The 22,670-nt window shown below is 43.0% G+C and overlaps 1 protein-coding gene across 2 annotated transcripts; it reads right to left on the bottom strand.

Moving 5' to 3' along the window:
- Nucleotides 1-2,458: 2,458 nt before the first annotated feature.
- Nucleotides 2,459-20,865, bottom strand: LOC139414473 (nicolin 1). 2 transcript variants are annotated; one of them, XM_071162389.1, is made up of 8 exons: nucleotides 20,629-20,865; nucleotides 20,371-20,443; nucleotides 9,214-9,359; nucleotides 7,415-7,588; nucleotides 5,594-5,707; nucleotides 5,324-5,392; nucleotides 3,670-3,774; nucleotides 2,459-3,394 (listed from the first exon to the last, which is right to left on the bottom strand). In XM_071162389.1, the coding sequence occupies exons 3-8, from the start codon at nucleotides 9,343-9,345 to the stop codon at nucleotides 3,353-3,355; spliced, it is 636 nt and encodes a 211-aa protein (XP_071018490.1). In that variant the 5' UTR covers nucleotides 9,346-9,359; nucleotides 20,371-20,443; nucleotides 20,629-20,865; the 3' UTR covers nucleotides 2,459-3,352. The 2 variants fall into 2 exon arrangements, with proteins under 2 accessions (XP_071018490.1, XP_071018489.1); XM_071162388.1 differs by having other exon boundaries at nucleotides 20,371-20,454; nucleotides 20,629-20,860.
- Between the last annotated feature and the right edge of the window lie 1,805 nt (nucleotides 20,866-22,670).

The following is a 22,670-nucleotide window of genomic DNA, read 5'->3' as shown; positions in this document are numbered from 1 at the left end:
CGTAGTCTCTCTCTGTGTAATACCATAGCCTCTCTCTGTGTAATACCGTAGCCTCTCTCTGTGTAATACCGTAGCCTCTCTCTGTGTAATACCGTAGCCTCTCTCTGTGTAATACCGTAACCTCTCTCTGTGTAATACTGTAGCCTCTCTCTGTGTAATACCGTAGCCTCTCTCTGTGTAATACCGTAGCCTCTCTCTGTGTAATACTGTATCCTCTCTGTGTAATACTGTAGCCTCTCTCTGTGTAATATAGATCCATTCAACCTTTCTTGTTTCACCTACTGGGAAAAAAAAGGTAGAAAGAATTGCATGAAATATTACTTGGACTGTAACCTGCATTGCACCTATAGAACATGGTCAAAAGCAGTGCACTACAAAAGGAAACACGGTGAGATTTGGGACACGGCTTGGATGATTCATTACTCTATGTGACAGCGTGAGGAGAGGAGGAGCCTGTCTGTGTTAGGCACTTAATCCACAGGGAGAAGGGCTCATCACGTTTTAATGCTATCCAAAAAGCACATGTATTATTTAACTAGGCGAGTCAGACAAGAACTAATTCTTATTTACAATGACGGCTTAACGGGAAACAGTGGGTTAAACTGCCTTGTTCAGGGGCAGAACGACAGATTATTATATACAGTGGGGCAAAAAAGTATTTAGTCAGCCACCAATTGTGCAAGTTCTCCCACTTAAAAAGATGCGAGAGGCCTGTCATTTTCATCATAGGTACACTTCAACTATGACAGACAAAATGAAAAAAAAAATCCAGAAAATCACATTGTAGGATTTTTTATGAATTTATTTGCAGATTCTGGTGGAAAATAAGTATTTGGTCAATAACAAAAGTTTCTCAATACTTTGTTATATACCCTTTGTGGGCAAAGACAGAGGTTAAACGTTTTCTGTAAGTCTTCACAAGGTTTTCACACACTGTTGCTGGTATTTTGGCCCATTCCTCCATGCAGATCTCCTCTAGAGCAGTGATGTTTTGGGGCTGTTGCTGGGCAACACTGACTTTTAACTCCCTCCACAGATTTTCTATGGGGTTGAGATCTGGAGACTGGCTAGGCCACTCCAGGACCTTGAAATGCTTCTTACGAAGCCACTCCTTCGTTGCCCGGGCGGTGTGTTTGGGATCATTGTCATGCTGAAAGACCCAGCCACGTTTCATCTTCAATGCCCTTGCTGTGAAATCTCACTCAAAATCTACGATACATGGCCCCATTCATTCTTTCCTTTACACCTCTTTGGGTCCCCGGGACCAGGATTGAGAACCACTGATATAGGGGAATAAGGGTGACATTTGGGATATAGGTCTTTCCAGGTCTAGTCATCTGAATTAAGGAGTGCAGTGCAGATTCATGACCCGGAAATGAATCTCTCTCTCTCTCTCTCTCTCTCTCACACGTTTGGTGGAGGAGGAATAATGATCTGGGGATGAGGCCCCTTTAGCCTAGACTGGGCTAAGGGACATTTCTACAGAACACAATTACATCTTAGACAATTCTGTGCTTCCATCTTTGTGGCCATTTTCTGTTTCAGCATGACAGCAAGGTCCATACAGACATTTTTTTTGTCGAGTTTGTGTGGAAGAACTTGACTGGCATGCGCAGAGTTCTGACCTCAACCCCATAAAACAACTTTGTGATAAATTGGAACACCGACTGCGAGCCAGGCCTAATCGCCCGACACTAATACTCGTGGCTGAATTGAAGCAAGTCCCCGCAGCAATGTTCCAACACCTAGTGGAAAGCCTTCCCAGAAGAGTGGAGGCGTTGTAGCAGCAAAGGATGGACCAAATCCATATTAATGCCCATGATTTTGAAATGAGATGTTCGACGAGCATGTGTCCACATATTTTTGGTAAGGTAGCGTATCTTCGAAAGGAATCTGTACATCCAGGACAGACAGACTGCAGAACAGGGACCTCCAATATTTTATATCCAGGACAGACAGACTGCAGAACACAGACCTCCAATATTTTACATCCAGGACAGACAGACTGCAGAACAGAGACCTCCAAAATGTCATAGATACTGCCACTGAAACACCCTGGAAAGATAAAGGCCCTGGTTGAAAGATGCACTGTATGGGGTGTCTTCAAGAGATTTCTACTTTCTCTAAAGGTCGTCAGTCGAAAAAACACAAAAACAGAGGGGAGGAGAGAGCTTTCTACTTGATATATTACCAGGAGTTGGGAGAGAGATTCGTACTGCAGTCTATTAGAGAGAAAAGTCAAGCCCTACATCAGTCTACGCATGTGTCCCAAATGGCACTATATTTCCCTACATAGTGCACTTCTTTGGACCAGAACCCATAAGCGTCTGGTCAAACGTAGTGCACTATGTCGAGGATAGGTGGCCATTTCTGGTGTAAATCCCCTCTGAGTCAATCTCTCTCTCTTACCCCCTGGGGGGCGATTCCGATTGGAGCAAAACAAGAGAATCTTTTGAACTTTGCTTTTTGGAATTGACATTTATTTAATTAGTTCCGTAAAAGACCGACCTAACGCTCTAACAGTTGGTTGCTTGCAGGATACAGGAATATCATTGGGATATAATAACAGAGCCTATGTGTTGAATGAATGAATGACTTGCTATATGAGCATGTATGATGTCATCTTATACAGCCACTAATACATAGCATAACGATTCCTTCACTTCTTTCATCAGTACAACGTTGATGTAAATTGTTTGCATTGAAGGGAAATGAGACATTCATAATTATTCATGAATAACTTACAATAAGAGAATTGTAGACAGAACCCCAGCCAGCATGCTATATCCTATCCTCCAGAGTGGCGCAGCGGTCTAAGGGACTGTATCTCAGTGCTAGAGGCGTCACTACAGACCCTGGTTAGATTCCTGGCTGTATCACAACCGGCCGTGATCGGGAGTTGGCCGTCATTGTAAATAAGAATAACTGACTTGCCTAGTTAAATAAAAAGGTCACTTTTTTTTTTTTTTTTATCGAAAAAAGAGAATTGGAGACTGCAAACCACCCAGAACCCCAGCCAGTATGATATATCCACATCTCAGATAGTTAGTTAACAGTGGCTCCTTGGTCTCATTCAAGAAGCACTACTGTCCTCATCTGGCTGAAGGCCACCATGCATCTCACTTCTATTGGACTTGTATAATAAACAAAGTTACAATCATGAGGGGCAAAGGTGGCCTAGGTGTTAAAAAAATTAATAATTCACAAATAAATATACTTTTTTTTATACTTTTCAGAAAACTTAAATATAACATCGTCAGGCAATTAATCAAATACACGTTGGGAGAGATAACAATGGTGATCTTCACATTTGACCAACACCATGTAAAATTAACCTCCAGTCAAGTCCTTGTTAAGTGAAGGACAACAAGTTGATATCGTAGCAGCCATCAACCTGCCCAGAAACACAGAAGAAAGAATGAACATTAAACGAGTCGACCGTAAACCAGCTGAAAACAAAATGGAATCGATACCAACGGACAAAGACTTGGGTCCAGGATACTAACGCAGAGATGTTTGGATTGAAACATCGTTTAACCAATAAATAAAAAAAGTGTTGAAGCATACAGGTCCTTCTTTACTTTCTAGATCTTTCTCTCCCACAACCTCAGGAAAAGCGATGTGTACGTTTGACTCCATGTGTAAATAAACAATACGAACACGTCTTACATCGAAGCGACCTATGGAAGCAGTGGTCTGGTTGGTCTGCATGACCTCTGTTAACGCCCACATCTGCTGAATACTGGAAGATACCGTCTGAGGATCTGGAAGACCCTAGAGATACAACAAAACAAAAAATATTGTAACGGATATTATTTTCTCTTTTATGTAGCCATGTTGTATAAAGGGCTAGTGTTTTTCTAAAAGTAATTGACCAGGAAGATGGCTATCCGTGTTCGTCTGAGGATCTGGATGACCCTAGAGACACAACAACATAATAAATACTGTGTTTCCATATTGTCTTTTATGATGTGTTTTATGAAAGGTCTTTGACCAGTAAGACGGAGAACTTCTCCCAGAAGAAGACAGTTTTTGTGTGTGGAGGAGAATGCCTAATACAGCCCCTGCACTCCCTTATGGTCAGGATTTGGAATGATGAAGTCATGAAGATCTTCCCAGTGACCTGAAAGATGCCATCATCGTCACCATCTTCAAGAAAGGGGACAGGTTGGACTGTGGCAACTACAGCGCGTTCCCCTTCTTGCCACCGCAGGATAAACAGACTCCTATCCCAAAGAACAGTGGATTTCAACCCGGCAGAGGAACTTCAGACTTGATATTCTCAGCCCGTTGACTCCAAGAGAAGCTCCAGGAGCAGAGACTATGGCAATCACTAACTCAGAGGAGGCTGCTGCCTACACTGAGACGCAATTTATTGATTTCACCTTTCTTTAACCAGGTAGGCCAGTTGAGAACAAGTTCTCATTTACAACTGCGACCTGGCCAAGATAAAGCAAAGCAGTGAAACAAAAATAACAACACAGTGTTACACATAAACAAATGTACAGTCAATAACACAATAGAAAAAGATATATACAGTATGTGCAAATGTAGTAAGATTAGGGAGGTAAGGCAATAAATAGGCCATAGTGGCAAAATAATTACAAATGAGCAATTAAACACTGGAGTGATAGATGTGCAGAAGATGAATGTGAAAGTAGAGATACTGGGGTGCAAAGGAGCAAAAAAAATAACAGTATGGGGATGAGGTAGTTGGATGGGCTATTTACAGATGGGCTGTGTACAGGTGCAGTGATCTATGAGATGCTCTGACAGCTGATGCTTAAAGTTAGTGAGGGAGATATACGTCTCCGGCTTCAGCGATTTTTGCAATTCGCTCCAGTCATTGGCAGCAGAGAACTGGAAGGAAAGGTAGCCAAAGGAGGAATTGGCTTTGGGGGTGACCAGTGAAATCTACCTGCTGGAGCGCGTGCTACAGGTGGGTGCTGCTATGGTGACCAGTGAGCTGAGATAAGGCGGGGCTTTACCTAGCAAAGACTTATAGATGACCTGGAGGGATCCCTAAGGGGGAAATGATACTGGACTACGAGGGATCCCTAAGAGGCAAATTATACTGGACTACGAGGGATCCCTAAGGGGGAAATGATACTGGACTACGAGGGATCCCTAAGGGGGAAATTATACTGGACTACGAGGGATCCCTAAGGGAGAAATGATACTGGACTACGAGGGATCCCTAAGGGGGAAACAATACTGGACTACGAAGGATCCCTAAGGGGGAAATGATACTGAACCCTGGAATACAGTCTATAAGGGCTGATAGTTCTACTGAAGAGAACCAACTGGTTGATAAAAGCCATACCTGTAAATCACACAGTTGGTCCACCTGTGTGAGGTCTGACAACCAATCAGGAATGTCCCACTCTGAATCCTGGAAGAAGAGTGAATGAATGCACTTTCAAATTGTGGAAATATCTTAATTGGCAGTGTTTCTCAACTTCACTACTCAGGTAAACACCCCCAACCTTAGTCAGTTATGCTGCAGGCCTGGTGATCAGAGGCACAATGATTGTGGTTTCTTTCTATTCGATCATACAGTACAACCCCCTCTATACATTTTTAAGTGACTTACCTCATTTAAACATGGCTGTATTTTGATGTCCTCCACGCTGAAATTCAGCCAGGCTGATGACGGCTGTCGTAGGATCAGTCTCACTGAAGTCACATTGTCTGGTTCAATCAGCATCTAACAACCATAACACACATACTGAACCAATCAGGAAATACGACCTCCACAAATTATGTAAATGAGATTAATTGCTACTTGAATTAAGCCAAACTATAATTTGGTTAACCTCCAAGATCAGCTTACCAAAAACTAAGCAAACCTTCTTTTTTTTTAAAGCAAGATACATTTACAGAATGTGAATGCATTGGCTTTGTGTTACTCACATCACATCAAGGTTTCTTAAGGTTCATAATGAAATGGCTCAGGAGTATTTGGTGATGAATATTTTAGCCTGATGTACAGTACAAATGAAGCCATCATCAGAATATACCTCCTAATGTATTGACCTGTTCTGCTATAGTTCTTCACCCTTCCTCTTTCCATATTATATGACCTTTACCACCTTTTATAATTAAACTACCCCCCCACCCCCTATCACCCTCTCTCTCCCCCCATCCTCTCTCTCCGTCCTCACCCTCTCTCTGTCCTTACCCTCTCTCTCCGTCCTCACCCTCTCCCTCCGTCCTCACCCTCTCCCCCCCATCCTCTCTCTCCCCCTCACTCTCTCCCTCCCTCACCCTCTCCCCCCCATCCTCTCTCTCCCCCCTCACTCTCTCCCTCCCTCACCCCCCCTCTCTCCCTCCCTCACCTCCTCTCTCTCGCTCGCCCTCTCTCCCTTTCTCTCTCCCTCTCCCCCTCCCTCACCCCCTCTCTCACTCCCTCACCCTCTCTCTCTCCCTCCCTCCCTCAACCTCTCTCCCTCACCCCCTCTCTCTCCCTCCCTCACCCTCTCTCTCTCTCCCTCACCCCCTCTCTCTCCTTCCCTCACACCCTTTCTCTCCTTCCCTCACACCCTCTCTCTCCCTCCCTCACCCTCGCTCTCTCTCCCTCACCCCCTCTCTCTCCCTCCCTCCCTCACCCTCTCTCCCTCACCCCCTCTCTCTCCCTCCCTTACCCTCTCTCTCCCTCCTTCCCTCACCCTCTCCCCCTCACCCCCTCTCTCTCTCTCCCTCCCTCACCCTCTCTCTCTCCCCTAACCCCCTCTCTCTCCCTCCCTCCCTCACCCTCTCTCTCTCCCTCACCCCCTCTCTCTCCCTCCCTCCCTCACCCTCTCTCTCCCTCTCTCCCTCCCTCCCTCACCCTCTCTCCCTCACCCCCTCTCTCTCCCTCCCTCCCTCACCCTCTCTCTCCCTCACCCTCTCTCTCTCCCTCACTCACCCTCTCTCTCTCTCCCTCACACCCTCTCTCTCCCTCACCCTCTCTCGCTCTCCCTCACCCCCTCTCTCCCTCTCCCTCACCCCCTCTCTCCCTCTCCCTCACCCCCTCTCTCCCTCACCCTCTCCCCCTCTCTCTCTCTCTCTCTCCCCTAACCTGTTGACGGTAGACAGAGCAGTAGTCTTGTGAACCCTCTTCAGTATGTGGGCTGGGCATCAGACAGTGGTTCCTCAGACATGTGGTCCATTTAGCAGCCCCCTCACCCTCTCTCTCCCTCTCTCCCTCACCCTCTCTCCCACTCTCTCTCTCTCCCTCTCTCCCTTACCCTCTCTCTCACCCTCTCACACACCCTCTCTCTCTCTCCCTCACCCCCTCTCTCTCCCTCACCCTCTCTCTCTCTCCCTCAAAACCCTCTCTCTCTCCCTCAAAACCCTCTCTCCCTCACCCTCTCTCTCTCTCCCTCACCCCCTCTCTCTCTCTCTCTCTCTCTCTCTCTCTCTCTCCCCTAACCTGTTGACGGTAGACAGAGCAGTAGTCTTGTGAACCCTCTTCAGTATGTGGGCTGGGCATCAGACAGTGGTTCCTCAGACATGTGGTCCATTTAGCAGCCCCCTCCCCATCTCTCCTCAGTAGACGCACAGACACGTATGCTGTGTAGTAGTTCTTAAAGGAGATCTCCTGGATCTAGGAGTGAATAAGACACAGATTATATATACAGTACCAGAAAAAAAAAAAACGTTTTTGACACACCTACTCATTCCAAGGTTTTTCTTAATGTTTTCCTATTTTCTACATTGTAGAATAATATTGAAGACATCACAACTATGAAATAACACAGATGGAATCAGTCACCCTTTGCCTTGATGACAGCTTTGCACACTCTTGGTATTCTCTCAACCAGGTTCACCTGGAATGCTTTTCCAACAGTATTGGAGGAGTTCCCACATATGCTGAGCACTTGTTGGCTGCTTTTCCTTCACTCTGCGGTCATACTTATCCCAAAACATCTCAATTGGGTTGAGGTCGGGTGATTGGGGTGATTGTGGAGGCCAGGCCATCTGATGCAGCACTCCATCACTCTCCTTCTTGGTCAAATAGCCCTTACACTGCCTGGAGGTGTGTTGGGTCATTGTCCTGTTGAAAAACAAATGATAGACCCACTAAGCGCAAACCAGATGGGATGGCGTATCACTGCAGAATGATGTGGTAGCCATGCTGGTTAAGTGTGCCTTGAATTTTCAATACATGTCAAATTTCCACCGGTCTAATGTCCATTGCTCGTGTTTCTTGGCCCAAGCAAATCTCTTCTTCTTATTAGTGTCCTTTAGTAGTGGTTTCTTTGCAGCAATTCAACCATGAAGGCCTGATTCACACAGTCTCCTCTGAACAGTTGATGTTGAGATGTGTTACCCGAACTCTGTGAAGCATTTACTTGGGCTAATTTTTCTGAGGCTGGTAACTCTAATGAACTTATCTTCTGCAGCAGAGGTAACTCTGGATCTTCCTTTCCTGTGGCTGTCCTCATGAGAGCCAGTTTCATCATAGCGCTTGATGGTGTTTGCGACTGCACTTGAAGAAACTTTCAAAGTTCTTGAAATTCTCTAGATTGACTGACCATCATGTATTAAAGTAATGATGGATTGTTGTTTCTCTTTGCTTATTTGTAGCTGTTCTTGCCATAATATGGACTTGGTATTTTACCAAATAGGGGTGGTATACAGAAGATAGCCCTATCTTGACACAACACAACTGATTGGCTCAAACATTTTAAGGAAATAAATTCCACAAATGTACTTTTAACAAGGCACTCCTGTTAATTGAAATGCATTCCAGGTGACTACCTCATAAAGCTGGTTGAGAGAATGCAAAGAGTGCGCAAAGTTGTAATCAAGGCAAAGGGTGGCTACTTTGAAGAATCTCAGATATAAAATATATTTAGATTTGTTTAACACTTTTTTTGGGCTACTACATGATTCCATATGTGATATTTTATAGTTTTCATGTCATAGTTTTATGTAGAAAAAAACTAAAAATATGGAAAAACCCTGGAATGAGTAGGCGTGTCCAAACTCTGTACTGGTGCTGTATGTTACAGCATGTGGACAATGGTTGAGTTGCAATGATGTCTAGCTTGAAAGTTGTAGAAAAGCCTGGCCTCGAAGGAAGCCACTTTGAGCTTCAGAGGAGATTTCAAATAGCCTACTTCACATAGCCTACCTGTCATTTGACCAAGTGTGTGGAGGAAAACACAGTGTATAAAAAAAATAAATAAGAAATAGTAAAATGACCGTCAGGTTTTATTGACTCACGTTGACAGTCTGTCCTATAGGAAGTGTAACGTCTATGACATAGACACCGGGACGAGATGAATCAGTCTCAGCATCTCCAATCTGCAAGGTGACAGTAGGCTTCACGGTACAGGGCACGGTGTTTACGCTCATATTATTAGCTACTCCTGTTGAAAGATTAGGGATGTGATCAGTACAGGGAACAGTGTTGACACTCATCTTAATACTCCTGTTGAGAAAGGAGTCAGCAGCAGAATCAAGCAACATACTGCAGAGACCTTAATCCAACACGTGTGGATCTCTTGGCGTAACGGCTAAGGTGGTCGACTGCCACTGGACCTGGCCTCCCTGAATTTGTTACAATATAAATCTGAGATGTGATGAGGAGGACAAGCTATAAAAAACAGGTAAATCATGGGTGTATTCATTAGTCGAACACTGTAATGAAACATTTTTGCAACGAAAGTGAGAGTATCTATTGGATAAATTCAAGGTACGTAGGTCCCTCCAAGTTTGGCTCCGTTTGGTTCCTAGTGGTTCCTACACCCCAGGATGTTGTGTTTGGGACAGGGGTGGCTAGCATTTTTGGGGGGTATGATATTTGTGTGTCTGTAACTTTCTCACTCATCATCGTTCACAATGTTTAGGGATGATCTGTAATCATGGTAGCATCCACATTAATGTAGAAGTTTTTATAAACATATTCTATTCTTATTTACAGTAACAGTGACTCCAAAACGTAACAATAAATAATTCACCATTCATTACTATTGGGCACAAAAAAATCTGAAACACAACCACAACAAAACAACAAATGCATTTGCTCAAGCTTGATGTAACCATTGCATGCTAGGAATATGGGACCAAATACTTTTCACTACTTCAATCCACATGAGTGAATTTCTCCCAATACTTTTTTATCCTCAAAAAACAGCCTTAAATGGGGGGGGGGGGGGACTATGTACAAAAAGTGTTGTAATTTCTAAAAGTTTCGCCCGACATGGATGAAAATACCCTCAGATTTAAAGCTGACAGTCGGCACGGTAACCTCATAGTATCATTTCAAATCCAAAGTGCTGGACTACAGAACCAAAACAACACAAAATGTGTCACTGTCCCAATTCTGTTGTGTCACTATCCCAATACTGTTGTGTCACTATCCCAATACTGTTGTGTCACTGTCCCAATACTGTTGTGTCACTATCCCAATACTGTTGTGTCACTGTCCCAATACTGTTGTGTCACTATCCCAATACTGTTGTGTCACTGTCCCAATACTGTTGTGTCACTATCCCAATACTGTTGTGTCACTATCCCAATACTGTGGTGTCACTGTCCCAATACTGTTGTGTGACTGTCCCAATACTGTTGTGTGACTGTCCCAATACTGTTGTGTGACTGTCCCAATACTGTTGTGTGACTGTCCCAATACTGTTGTGTGACTGTCCCAATACTGTTGTGTGACTGTCCCAATACTGTTGTGTGACTGTCCCAATACTGTTGTGTCACTATCCCAATACTGTTGTGTCACTGTCCCAATACTGTTGTGTCACTGTCCCAATACTGTTGTGTCACTATCCCAATACTGTTGTGTCACTATCCCAATACTGTTGTGTCACTATCCCAATACTGTTGTGTCACTATCCCAATACTGTTGTGTCACTGTCCCAATACTGTTGTGTCACTGTCCCAATACTGTTGTGTCACTGTCCCAATACTGTTGTGTCACTGTTGTGTCCCCCAATACTGTTGTGTCACTATCCCAATACTGTTGTGTCACTATCCCAATACTGTTGTGTCACTGTCCCAATACTGTTGTGTCACTGTCCCAATACTGTTGTGTCACTGTCCCAATACTGTTGTGTCACTGTTGTGTGACTGTCCCAATACTGTTGTGTGACTGTCCCAATACTGTTGTGTGACTGTCCCAATACTGTTGTGTGACTGTCCCAATACTGTTGTGTGACTGTCCCAATACTGTTGTCACTGTCCCAATACTGTTGTGTCACTATCCCAATACTGTTGTGTCACTGTTGTGTGATCCCAATACTGTTGTGTCACTGTCCCAATACTGTTGTGTCACTGTCCCAATACTGTTGTGTCACTGTCCCAATACTGTTGTGTCACTGTCCCAATACTGTTGTGTCACTGTCCCAATACTGTTGTGTCACTGTCCCAATACTGTTGTGTGACTGTCCCAATACTGTTGTGTGACTGTCCCAATACTGTTGTGTGACTGTCCCAATACTGTTGTGTGACTGTCCCAATACTGTTGTGTGACTGTCCCAATACTGTTGTGTGACTGTCCCAATACTGTTGTGTGACTGTCCCAATACTGTTGTGTGACTGTCCCAATACTGTTGTGTGACTGTCCCAATACTGTTGTGTCACTATCCCAATACTGTTGTGTCACTATCCCAATACTGTTGTGTGACTGTTGTGTCACTGTCCCAATACTGTTGTGTCACTGTCCCAATACTGTTGTGTCACTATCCCAATACTGTTGTGTCACTATCCCAATACTGTTGTGTCACTGTCCCAATACTGTTGTGTGACTGTCCCAATACTGTTGTGTGACTGTCCCAATACTGTTGTGTGACTGTCCCAATACTGTTGTGTCACTGTCCCAATACTGTTGTGTCACTGTCCCAATACTGTTGTGTCACTGTCCCAATACTGTTGTGTCACTGTCCCAATACTGTTGTGTCACTGTCCCAATACTGTTGTGTCACTGTCCCAATACTGTTGTGTGACTGTCCCAATACTGTTGTGTGACTGTCCCAATACTGTTGTGTCCCAATACTGACTGTCCCAATACTGTTGTGTGACTGTCCCAATACTGTTGTGTGACTGTCCCAATACTGTTGTGTCACTGTCCCAATACTGTTGTGTCACTGTCCCAATACTGTTGTGTCACTATCCCAATACTGTTGTGTGACTGTCCCAATACTGTTGTGTGACACTGTCCCAATACTGTTGTGTCACTATCCCAATACTGTTGTGTGACTGTCCCAATACTGTTGTGTCACTATCCCAATAATGTTGTGTCACTATCCCAATACTGTTGTGTCACTATCCCAATACTGTTGTGTCACTGTCCCAATACTGTTGTGTCACTGTCCCAATACTGTTGTGTCACTATCCCAATACTGTTGTGTCACTATCCCAATACTGCTGTGTCACTATCCCAATACTGTTGTGTCACTGTCCCAATACTGTTGTGTCACTGTCCCAATACTGTTGTGTCACTATCCCAATACTGTTGTGTCACTATCCCAATACTGTTGTGTCACTAATCCCAATACTGTTGTGTCACTGTCCCAATACTGTTGTGTCACTATCCCAATACTGTTGTGTCACTATCCCAATACTGTTGTGTCACTGTCCCAATACTGTTGTGTCACTATCCCAATACTGTTGTGTCACTGTCCCAATACTGTTGTGTCACTATCCCAATACTGTTGTGTCACTGTCCCAATACTGTTGTGTCACTGTCCCAATACTGTTGTGTCACTATCCCAATACTGTTGTGTCACTATCCCAATACTGTTGTGTCACTATCCCAATACTGTTGTGTCACTGTCCCAATACTGTTGTGTCACTGTCCCAATACTGTTGTGTCACTGTCCCAATACTGTTGTGTCACTGTCCCAATACTGTTGTGTCACTGTCCCAATACTGTTGTGTCACTGTCCCAATACTGTTGTGTCACTGTCCCAATACTGTTGTGTCACTATCCCAATACTGTTGTGTGACTGTCCCAATACTGTTGTGTCACTATCCCAATACTGTTGTGTCACTGTCCCAATACTGTTGTGTCACTATCCCAATACTGTTGTGTCACTGTCCCAATACTGTTGTGTCACTGTCCCAATACTGTTGTGTCACTATCCCAATACTGTTGTGTGACTGTTACTGTTGTGTCACTGTCCCACTGTCCCAATACTGTTGTGTGACTGTCCCAATACTGTTGTGTCACTGTCCCAATACTGTTGTGTCACTAATACCTGTCAATACTGTTGTGTGACTGTCCCAATACTGTTGTGTCACTGTCCCAATACTGTTGTGTCACTGTCCCAATCCCAATACTGTTGTGTCACTGTCCCAATACTGTTGTGTCACTGTCCCAATACTGTTGTGTCACTGTCCCAATACTGTTGTGTCACTGTCCCAATACTGTTGTGTCACTGTCCCAATACTGTTGTGTCACTGAATACTGTTGTGTCACTGTCCCAATACTGTTGTGTCACTGTCCCAATACTGTTGTGTCACTGTCCCAATACTGTTGTGTCACTGTCCCAATACTGTTGTGTCAAATACTGTTGTGTCACTATCCCAATACTGTTGTGTGACTATCCCAATACTGTTGTGTCACTGTCCCAATACTGTTGTGTGACTATCCCAATACTGTTGTGTCACTGTCCCAATACTGTTGTGTCACTGTCCCAATACTGTTGTGTCACTATCCCAATACTGTTGTGTGACTGTCCCAATACTGTTGTGTCACTGTCCCAATACTGTTGTGTGACTGTCCCAATACTGTTGTGTGACTGTCCCAATACTGTTGTGTCACTGTCCCAATACTGTTGTGTCACTGTCCCAATACTGTTGTGTCACTGTCCCAATACTGTTGTGTCACTATCCCAATACTGTTGTGTCACTATCCCAATACTGTTGTGTCACTGTCCCAATACTGTTGTGTCACTATACTGTTGTGTCACTGTCCCAATACTGTTGTGTCACTATCCCAATACTGTTGTGTCACTGTCCCAATACTGTTGTGTCACTGTCCCAATACTGTTGTGTCACTATCCCAATACTGTTGTGTCACTATCCCAATACTGTTGTGTCACTCAATACTGTTGTGTCACTGTCCCAATACTGTTGTGTCACTATACTGTTGTGTTGTGTCACTGTCCCAATACTGTTGTGTCACTATCCCAATACTGTTGTGTCACTATCCCAATACTGTTGTGTCACTGTCCCAATACTGTTGTGTCACTATCCCAATACTGTTGTGTCACTATCCCAATACTGTTGTGTCACTGTCCCAATACTGTTGTGTCACTGTCCCAATACTGTTGTGTCACTGTCCCAATCCCAATACTGTTGTGTCACTATCCCAATACTGTTGTGTCACTATCCCAATACTGCTGTGTCACTATCCCAATACTGTTGTGTCACTGTCCCAATACTGTTGTGTCACTGTCCCAATACTGTTGTGTCACTGTCCCAATACTGTTGTGTCACTATCCCAATACTGTTGTGTCACTATCCCAATACTGTTGTGTCACTGTCCCAATACTGTTGTGTCACTATCCCAATACTGTTGTGTCACTGTCCCAATACTGTTGTGTCACTATCCCAATACTGTTGTGTCACTGTCCCAATACTGTTGTGTCACTATCCCAATACTGTTGTGTCACTATCCCAATACTGTTGTGTCACTATCCCAATACTGTTGTGTCACTATCCCAATACTGTTGTGTCACTGTCCCAATACTGTTGTGTCACTGTCCCAATACTGTTGTGTCACTGTCCCAATACTGTTGTGTCACTGTCCCAATACTGTTGTGTCACTGTCCCAATACTGTTGTGTGACTGTCCCAATACTGTTGTGTCACTGTCCTAATACTGTTGTGTCACTATCCCAATACTGTTGTGTGACTGTCCCAATACTGTTGTGTCACTATCCCAATACTGTTGTGTCACTGTCCCAATACTGTTGTGTCACTATCCCAATACTGTTGTGTCACTGTCCCAATACTGTTGTGTCACTGTCCCAATACTGTTGTGTCACTATCCCAATACTGTTGTGTCACTGTCCCAATACTGTTGTGTGACTGTCCCAATACTGTTGTGTCACTATCCCAATACTGTTGTGTCACTATCCCAATACTGTTGTGTGACTGTCCCAATACTGTTGTGTCACTATCCCAATACTGTTGTGTCACTATCCCAATACTGTTGTGTCACTGTCCCAATACTGTTGTGTCACTATCCCAATACTGTTGTGTGACTGTCCCAATACTGTTGTGTCACTATCCCAATACTGTTGTGTCACTATCCCAATACTGTTGTGTCACTGTCCCAATACTGTTGTGTGACTGTCCCAATACTGTTGTGTCACTGTCCCAATACTGTTGTGTGACTGTCCCAATACTGTTGTGTGACTGTCCCAATACTGTTGTGTCACTGTCCCAATACTGTTGTGTCACTATCCCAATACTGTTGTGTCACTATCCCAATACTGTTGTGTCACTATCCCAATACTGTTGTGTGACTATCCCAATACTGATGTGTCACTGTCCCAATACTGTTGTGTGACTATCCCAATACTGTTGTGTCACTGTCCCAATACTGTTGTGTCACTATCCCAATACTGTTGTGTCACTATCCCAATACTGTTGTGTCACTATCCCAATACTGTTGTGTGACTGTCCCAATACTTTTGGATTATTGTATTTACCACCTACGGCTGCAAATATTGAGGGGTCTTATTCTACTGCTTTTCCTTATAAACATACACAAAATCACAGATTTGGCAAATCATTGTACGCATGTTAGGCTACACATCATGACATATATAGAGACAAATTACAGACAGTAGCCTACAAGTAGCAAAATATAACTGGTTGAACATGAAATGTAGGCTATTTAAATATATGTTTGAAATAGGCCTATAGCCTAGGCTTCCGCTTACGATTTTAATGCAGTCATCTCATATGAAGCATATTTTATTTTATACGTTGCTGGTTTGTATCAACCGCAAAGACAACTTTTTATTTGTAGTCAACTTTGTTCTGAAGTTATTTGGCGGTCACAGAGAGATGGATAAAACCCAAGTGATTTTATATTTAACGGAGATCTCCGGTGGTTTAAAAGCATCTGGCGACGCGCGTTAACTGTTCTAGAGGTGGTCTGAGGGTGGCGCTACATTACCACCGTTGTCAAGTGCAACGTTAAGAACGATGGATTTGGGAAACAACTTATGAGATTTAACGATGCTCTCACGCAAGTTCTAAGGATGAACTTAGCCCTAAGATGATTTTTGGGAAACCAAATCGGTTTCTATTTGGATAAATGTAAAAAAATAATAATAATAATAATAATAATTGAATTCCAGATAAATCAGGACATATCATGTGATGATTGAGCAGGAGAATCATGCTTACATCTGCTATGACAGGCTCATTGCCCACCCTCCCAAAAGCCTTGAGGGGATGAGAGGGCATAGCCTATGGTTTCGTAGCTTCAACCCTCCCAAAAGCCTTGAGGGGATGAGAGGGCATAGCCTATGGGTTCGTAGCTTCAACCATCCCAAAAGCCTTGAGGGGATGAGAGGGCATAGCCTATGGGTTCGTAGCTTCAACCCTCCCAAAAGCCTTGAGGGGATGAGAGGGCATAGCCTATGGGTTCGTAGCTTCAACCCTCCCAAAAGCCTTGAGGGGATGAGAGGGCATAGCCTATGGGTTTGTAGCTTCAACCCTCCCAAAAGCCTTGAGAGGATGAGAGGGCATAGCCTATGGGTTCGTAGCTTCAACCCCGCAGCGCGCACACACACACACACACACACACTTTCTTTGTTTGTACTTTTCCATATTATGTCCATCTTTGATATACAACCCAGGAAAGGGTTAAATAATAATAATAATAATAAGTTTATAAAACACTAATAACACACTCCTAATATTGAGTTAAATATCCTTCTTTAACCTGTCTCCTGCCCTTCATCTACACTGATTGAAGTGGATTTAACAAGTGACATCAATAAGGGATCACAGCTTTCACCTGGATTCACCTGGTCAGTCTGTCATGGTAAGAGCAGGTGTTCCTAATGTTTTGTCCACTCTGTGTATGTCGCTTTTGAAAAAAGGCTTCATGAAATCTCAGATAATATATTAACCATTTCTGAGACTCACTTAGATAATACAGCAGTAGCAATAGAAGGATATAACTACAATAGAAGAGACAGAAATATTTATGGGGGAGGTGTTGCTGTATATATATATATATATATATATATATATATATACATACATTCAGAGCCATTTCTCTGTTATGCAGAGAAGCTCTTATGTCACGTGTAATTGAAGTGTTGTGGTTGCAGGTTCACAGGCCTCATCTAAAGCCTATTATTTTAGGGTGTTGCTATAGACCACCAAGTGTTAACAGCCAGTATCTAAATAATGTGTGTGAAATGATTGATAGTGTATGTGATGTAAACAGAGAGGTCTACTTTCTTGGGGACCTGAATATTGACTGGTTTTCATCAAGCTGTCCGCTCAAGACGAAGCTTCTCACTGTAACCACAGCCTGTAATCTGGTCCAGGTTATTAAATCAACCTACCAGGGTGTTTACAAACACTACGGGAACAAGATCATCTACATGTATTGATCACATTTTTAGAGCCTTGAACCCATTGGATGCAGTGATCACAATATAGCGGCTATATCCAGGAAAGACAAAGTTTTCCGAAGCTGGGCCTAAAATATAAGAGTATAAGAGATCTTGAAGTGACTCTTAAAAGGATGATGTTAAAAATGATTGTTGGCCTGATGTGTTCAAGGAGGAGCATCCAGACGCTGCACATTATTCATTTATTGAAGTGCTACTTCCAATTATTGACAAACATACACCTGTTAAGAAACTGACTGTTAGAACTGTTAAGGCTGGATTGATGAGGAATTGAAAAACGGTATGGTTGAAAAGATGTGGAAAAGGGAGTGGCTAATAAGTCTGGCTGCACATCTGACTGACTGACTTACTGCAAACTGATCAATGATGAGACTAAACTCAAGAAAAATAACAAAAAACATGTATTAAGAAGCCAAGATCGATGATATAAAGAATGATGGGAAAAACACTTGAGTACGTTGACTGAAATTATTGGTCAGAAAGACTAATTCAACTCAATTTCCATCTTTCATCAAATCAGTTGGCTTATTCAACACAAAACCAGTTGATGTTGCCAATTAATTGAATGATTACTGCACTGGCAAAGTGGGCTAACGTAGGCAGGAAATGCCAACAACGAACAGTGAGCCGTCGTATTCATGCATAGCAAAATAATAATTCCAATTTTATGTTTGAATTTTGTAAAGTTAGTGTGGGAGAGGTGGAAAAATGGTTGTTATTGATCAATAAAGACAAACTTCCTGGCACTGACAATTATAGATGGAAAGCTACTGAGAAGGGTAGCTGACTCTATAGCCACTCCTATCTGTCATATCTTTAATCTGAGCCTAGAGGAAAGTTTTTGTCCTCAGGCCTGGAGGGAAGCCAAAGTCATTCCACTACCAAAGAGTGGTAAAGTGGCCTTTACTGGTTCTAACAGCCGACCTATCAGCTTGCTGCCAGCTCCAAGCAAACTGTTGGGGGGAAATGGTGTTTGACCAAATACAATGCTATTTCTCTGTAAACAAATTAACAACACACTTTCAGCACAATTATAGAGAAGGGCACCCAACATGTACTGACTGCACTGACACAAATGACTGATGATTGGTTGAAAGAAATTGATAATAAGAAGATTGTGTGGGGCTGTACTGTTTTCAGTGCAGCCTTTGATATTATTGACCATAATCTTGTTGAAAAAAACTCACGGGTTATGGCTTTTCAACCTCTGCCATATCATGGATTCAGAGCTACAGTATCTATCTAATAGAACTGAGAGAGGGTTTTCTTTAATGGAAGCTTCTCTAATGTTAAATATGTAAAGTGTGGTGTACCGCAGGGCAGCTCTCTAGGCCCTCTACTCCTTTCTATTTTTACCAATGACCTGCCACTGGCATTAAAATAAAGCAAGCGTGTCTATTTACGTTAATGATTCAACCCTATCACAGCTAGTGAAGTCACTGAAACCCTAAATAAAGAGTTGCAATCCGTTTTTAGAATGGATGGCCAGTAATAAACTGGTCCAGAACATCTCTAAAACTAAGAGCATTGTTTCTGGTACAAATCATTGCCTAATATCTAGACCTCAGCTGAATCTGGTAATGAATGATGTGGTTGTTGAACAAGTTGAGGAGACTAAATTACTTGGCGTTACCTTAGATTGTAAACTGACATGGTCAAAACATATAGATTACATGGTTGTAAAGATGGGGAGAGGTCTGTCCTTAATAAAGAGATGGGGAGAGGTCTGTCTGTAATAAAGAGATGGGGTGAGGTCTGTCTGTAATAAAGAGATGGGGTGAGGTCTGTCTGTAATAAAGAGATGGGGTGAGGTCTGTCTGTAATAAAGAGATGGGGTGAGGTCTGTCTGTAATAAAGAGATGGGGAGAGGTCTGTCTGTAATAAAGAGATGGGGAGAGGTCTGTCCTTAATAAAGAGATGGGGAGAGGTCTGTCTGTAATAAAGAGATGGGGAGAGGTCTGTCCGTAATAAAGGGATGGGGAGAGGTCTGTCTGTAATAAAGAGATGGGGAGAGGTCTGTCTGTAATAAAGAGATGGGGAGAGGTCTGTCTGTAATAAAGAGATGGGGAGAGGTCTGTCTGTAATAAAGAGATGGGGAGAGGTCTGTCTGTAATAAAGAGATGGGGAGAGGTCTGTCTGTAATAAAGAGATGGGGGGAGGTCTGTCTGTAATAAAGAGATGGGGTGAGGTCTGTCTGTAATAAAGAGATGGGGAGAGGTCTGTCTGTAATAAAGAGATGGGGTGAGGTCTGTCTGTAATAAAGAGATGGGGAGAGGTCTGTCTGTAATAAAGAGATGGGGAGAGGTCTGTCTGTAATAAAGAGATGGGGAGAGGTCTGTCAGTAATAAAGAGATGGGGAGAGGTCTGTCTGTAATAAAGAGATGGGGAGAGGTCTGTCCGTGATAAAAAATATGCTCTGTATTTTTTTTTTACATCACACAGGTTCTAGTTTTATATTATGTTGATTATTGTCCAGTCATATAGTTAAGTGCTGCAAAGAAGGCCCTAGTCAAGTATTGTAATCAGAGCGCTAATATTAACACCATGCATTCCAGTCTCTCTTGAATTGAGGAAAGACTGACTACATCCCTTCTTGTTTTTATAAGAAACAGTAATGTGCTAGAAATGCTTAATTGTTTGCATAGTCAATTTACACACAGCACTGACAGCACTCAAATCTAACACAATTTTTTCAAACATCACCTAACTCAACTGATATTTACATTTTGATGGCTTTATGAAAATCATACAACACTAACCTTGGTTTATGGCTGCAACGCAAATATGATCAACTTCAGCACCTTGGACAACGAACTAGCCCCGTCTGTGTGGCTGCAGCAAAGCTAAAAGACAGTTACATAACACTCAGATTGCAATGATCACTGAATTGAGCTCATTCAAATAAATCATTATTGGGTGGGACAGGTTGGGAGGAAAAAGGCGACTGTAAAGAAAGCTGACAAGCCAGCTAACGTTTGCTATATATGCTAGCAAGCTAGCTAACGTTAGCTACTCACCGCTGATTGTGGAGTTAGCGGTAGCTAGCTAACCACCAAACTAGCAACCAGTTGGACCGTTTTCCTTCCCCTCGGATGTCAATATAGAACAGCAAAGGTTGCTAGATATCGATGTCCTAGGTTACTGTGTTGTGTGTGCACTGTTTTCCCCTCGATTACAGACGGCGAAATGACTGTAAAAACAGTTCTAGACGTCGCCGTAGGCCTAGCAGTGGGCATGCTGCCAATGAATTTACCATTTCCTGAAAGTGTAACTATGGCGACTCCAGATATTTAAAGGGACAGCGTCAGAGCAACACAAAAAACGGAGATATGGGATGACGTCCCCACAATTGGCTAAATCAATCGCAAAGTTGAGACAGCAAAATGTATCCATGACGTGCCAATGATATCTGATCACCCATGGTTTCAATACAAATACAGATAAATGGCCCTGCAGAGCTCCATCTTGGGTTGGTAATAACTAGACTAGATGTAGGTGTAACAGGTGTGAAACTGAAGCAATCAGCAGTGGGCTTTCATCTTCCCTAGCATTTATCCATAGCACTTGCTTAGAAATTAGAGCCAGTTTAGGGGTTGATTAGGCTATACTGTGAGTGAAGGAAATATGAAATTGATGCACTGTGTATTTAGAAGAGCACCCAGATAGCACAGGCAGGGGGCGGCATTGCTCCATGGTTTGAATTCAGCTTGTTTCGATGTGGTTCTTTCTCTTGCTTCTTCCCCTCTCTCTCTCTCTAACTCACTCTATTTCACCCCCTCTCTCTCTGATGGTACATTATCATACATTCTGGTCATGCATGTCGTTTATTGTTCAGAGGGGAGCATTTCAAAAGCAGGTCTTTCTTTAATACCTTGGAACCTTGGAACCTTGGAACCTCAACTACAGTAAAACAACAATACTTCCCAGATGGTGAAGGCTGAGGGATGTCTTCTGGGCCTAGCTACCCGTTTTATCTTAGAGCCACACATTTATGCCTCAGCAGCATGGACAGGACAACCTCTCCTCATTCCCCTCTCCCTTTCTTCTCTTTCTACTCTCGGTCTCTCCTCTCGCTCTCCTCTCCTCTCCTCTTTCTCTGTCATCAAAGTAGGCAGCAGATCACAGTGTGTTTTACAACAGGCAGAACAAAGCCAAGCAGAGCAGGGGATGTATGATAGCAGAGCACCCCTAGAGAGAGAGAGAGAGAGAGAGACAGAGAGAGGGAGAGAAAGAGAGAAAGAGAGAGGAAGGGAGGGAGAAAGAGAGAGGAAGGGAGGGAGAGAGAGACACTTCCCTGTGATGCTGAACACAGCCCTGCTAGGAACACCCGCTGAGAGGGACACCTCAGAGGAATGACCAGACTGTGTTTTTGTTTGTCAAATCAAATTGTATTGGTCACATGTTTTGTAAACAACAGGTGTTGACTAACAGTGAAATGCTTACTTACGGACCCTTCCCAACAATGTAGAGAGAAAGAAAATAGATAAACAATAGACAAGTATTACCACATTAAAGTAAAGTAATCATAAATAGACAATGAGTAATGGTAACTTGGCTATATATGAGAGGTACCAGAGGTACCAGTACAGAGTAATGGTAACTTGGCTATATATGAGAGGTACCAGTACAGAGTAATGGTAACTTGGCTATATATGAGAGGTACCAGTACAGAGTAATGGTAACTTGGCTATATATCAGAGGCACCAGTACAGTGTGTGTACTGTATATGTGTATATCAGAGGGGTTGGAAGACAGAACACACATTTCCATCATATATGGAAAAATTAAGTATATTTTATTAAATAGGAAAAGTAAAGCAATTTGAATTTACAGTCTTCAAGAGATGTCTCGAAATTAGTTTGCTTCACTCTTCAAATATTGTAAAATCTCCAGGTTTCTGGCTTCTGTACTCCTGACCTTGATTGGCCTATTTTGAATTATTTGATGAGCCCAAGTTTTAAATATCTGTATTTCCACATTTCCTTAATTGCAATCGACAATAGTTACTGCCATTCAATAATCACTTCAACTAATGATATTGTAGTAAATCTCTCTATAT

The sequence above is a fragment of the Oncorhynchus clarkii genome, chromosome 7, assembly GCF_045791955.1.
Source record: "Oncorhynchus clarkii lewisi isolate Uvic-CL-2024 chromosome 7, UVic_Ocla_1.0, whole genome shotgun sequence".
Classification (NCBI taxonomy): domain Eukaryota; kingdom Metazoa; phylum Chordata; class Actinopteri; order Salmoniformes; family Salmonidae; genus Oncorhynchus; species Oncorhynchus clarkii.
Note: the sequence above shows the minus strand (reverse complement) of the source record. Positions and strands in the feature narration are given on the sequence as shown.

Excerpts from the sequence above, each read along its gene's own strand:
- LOC139414473 (XM_071162389.1), bottom strand. The coding sequence starts at position 9,345 with ATGAGCGTAAACACCGTGCCCTGTACCGTGAAGCCTACTGTCACCTTG. Across the intron at positions 5,393-5,593 it reads TACAGCCATGTTTAAATGAG|GATTCAGAGTGGGACATTCC; the intron begins GTAAGTCACTTA and ends CTCTTCTTCCAG. Across the intron at positions 3,775-5,323 it reads ACCAACTGTGTGATTTACAG|GGTCTTCCAGATCCTCAGAC; the intron begins GTATGGCTTTTA and ends TTGTATCTCTAG.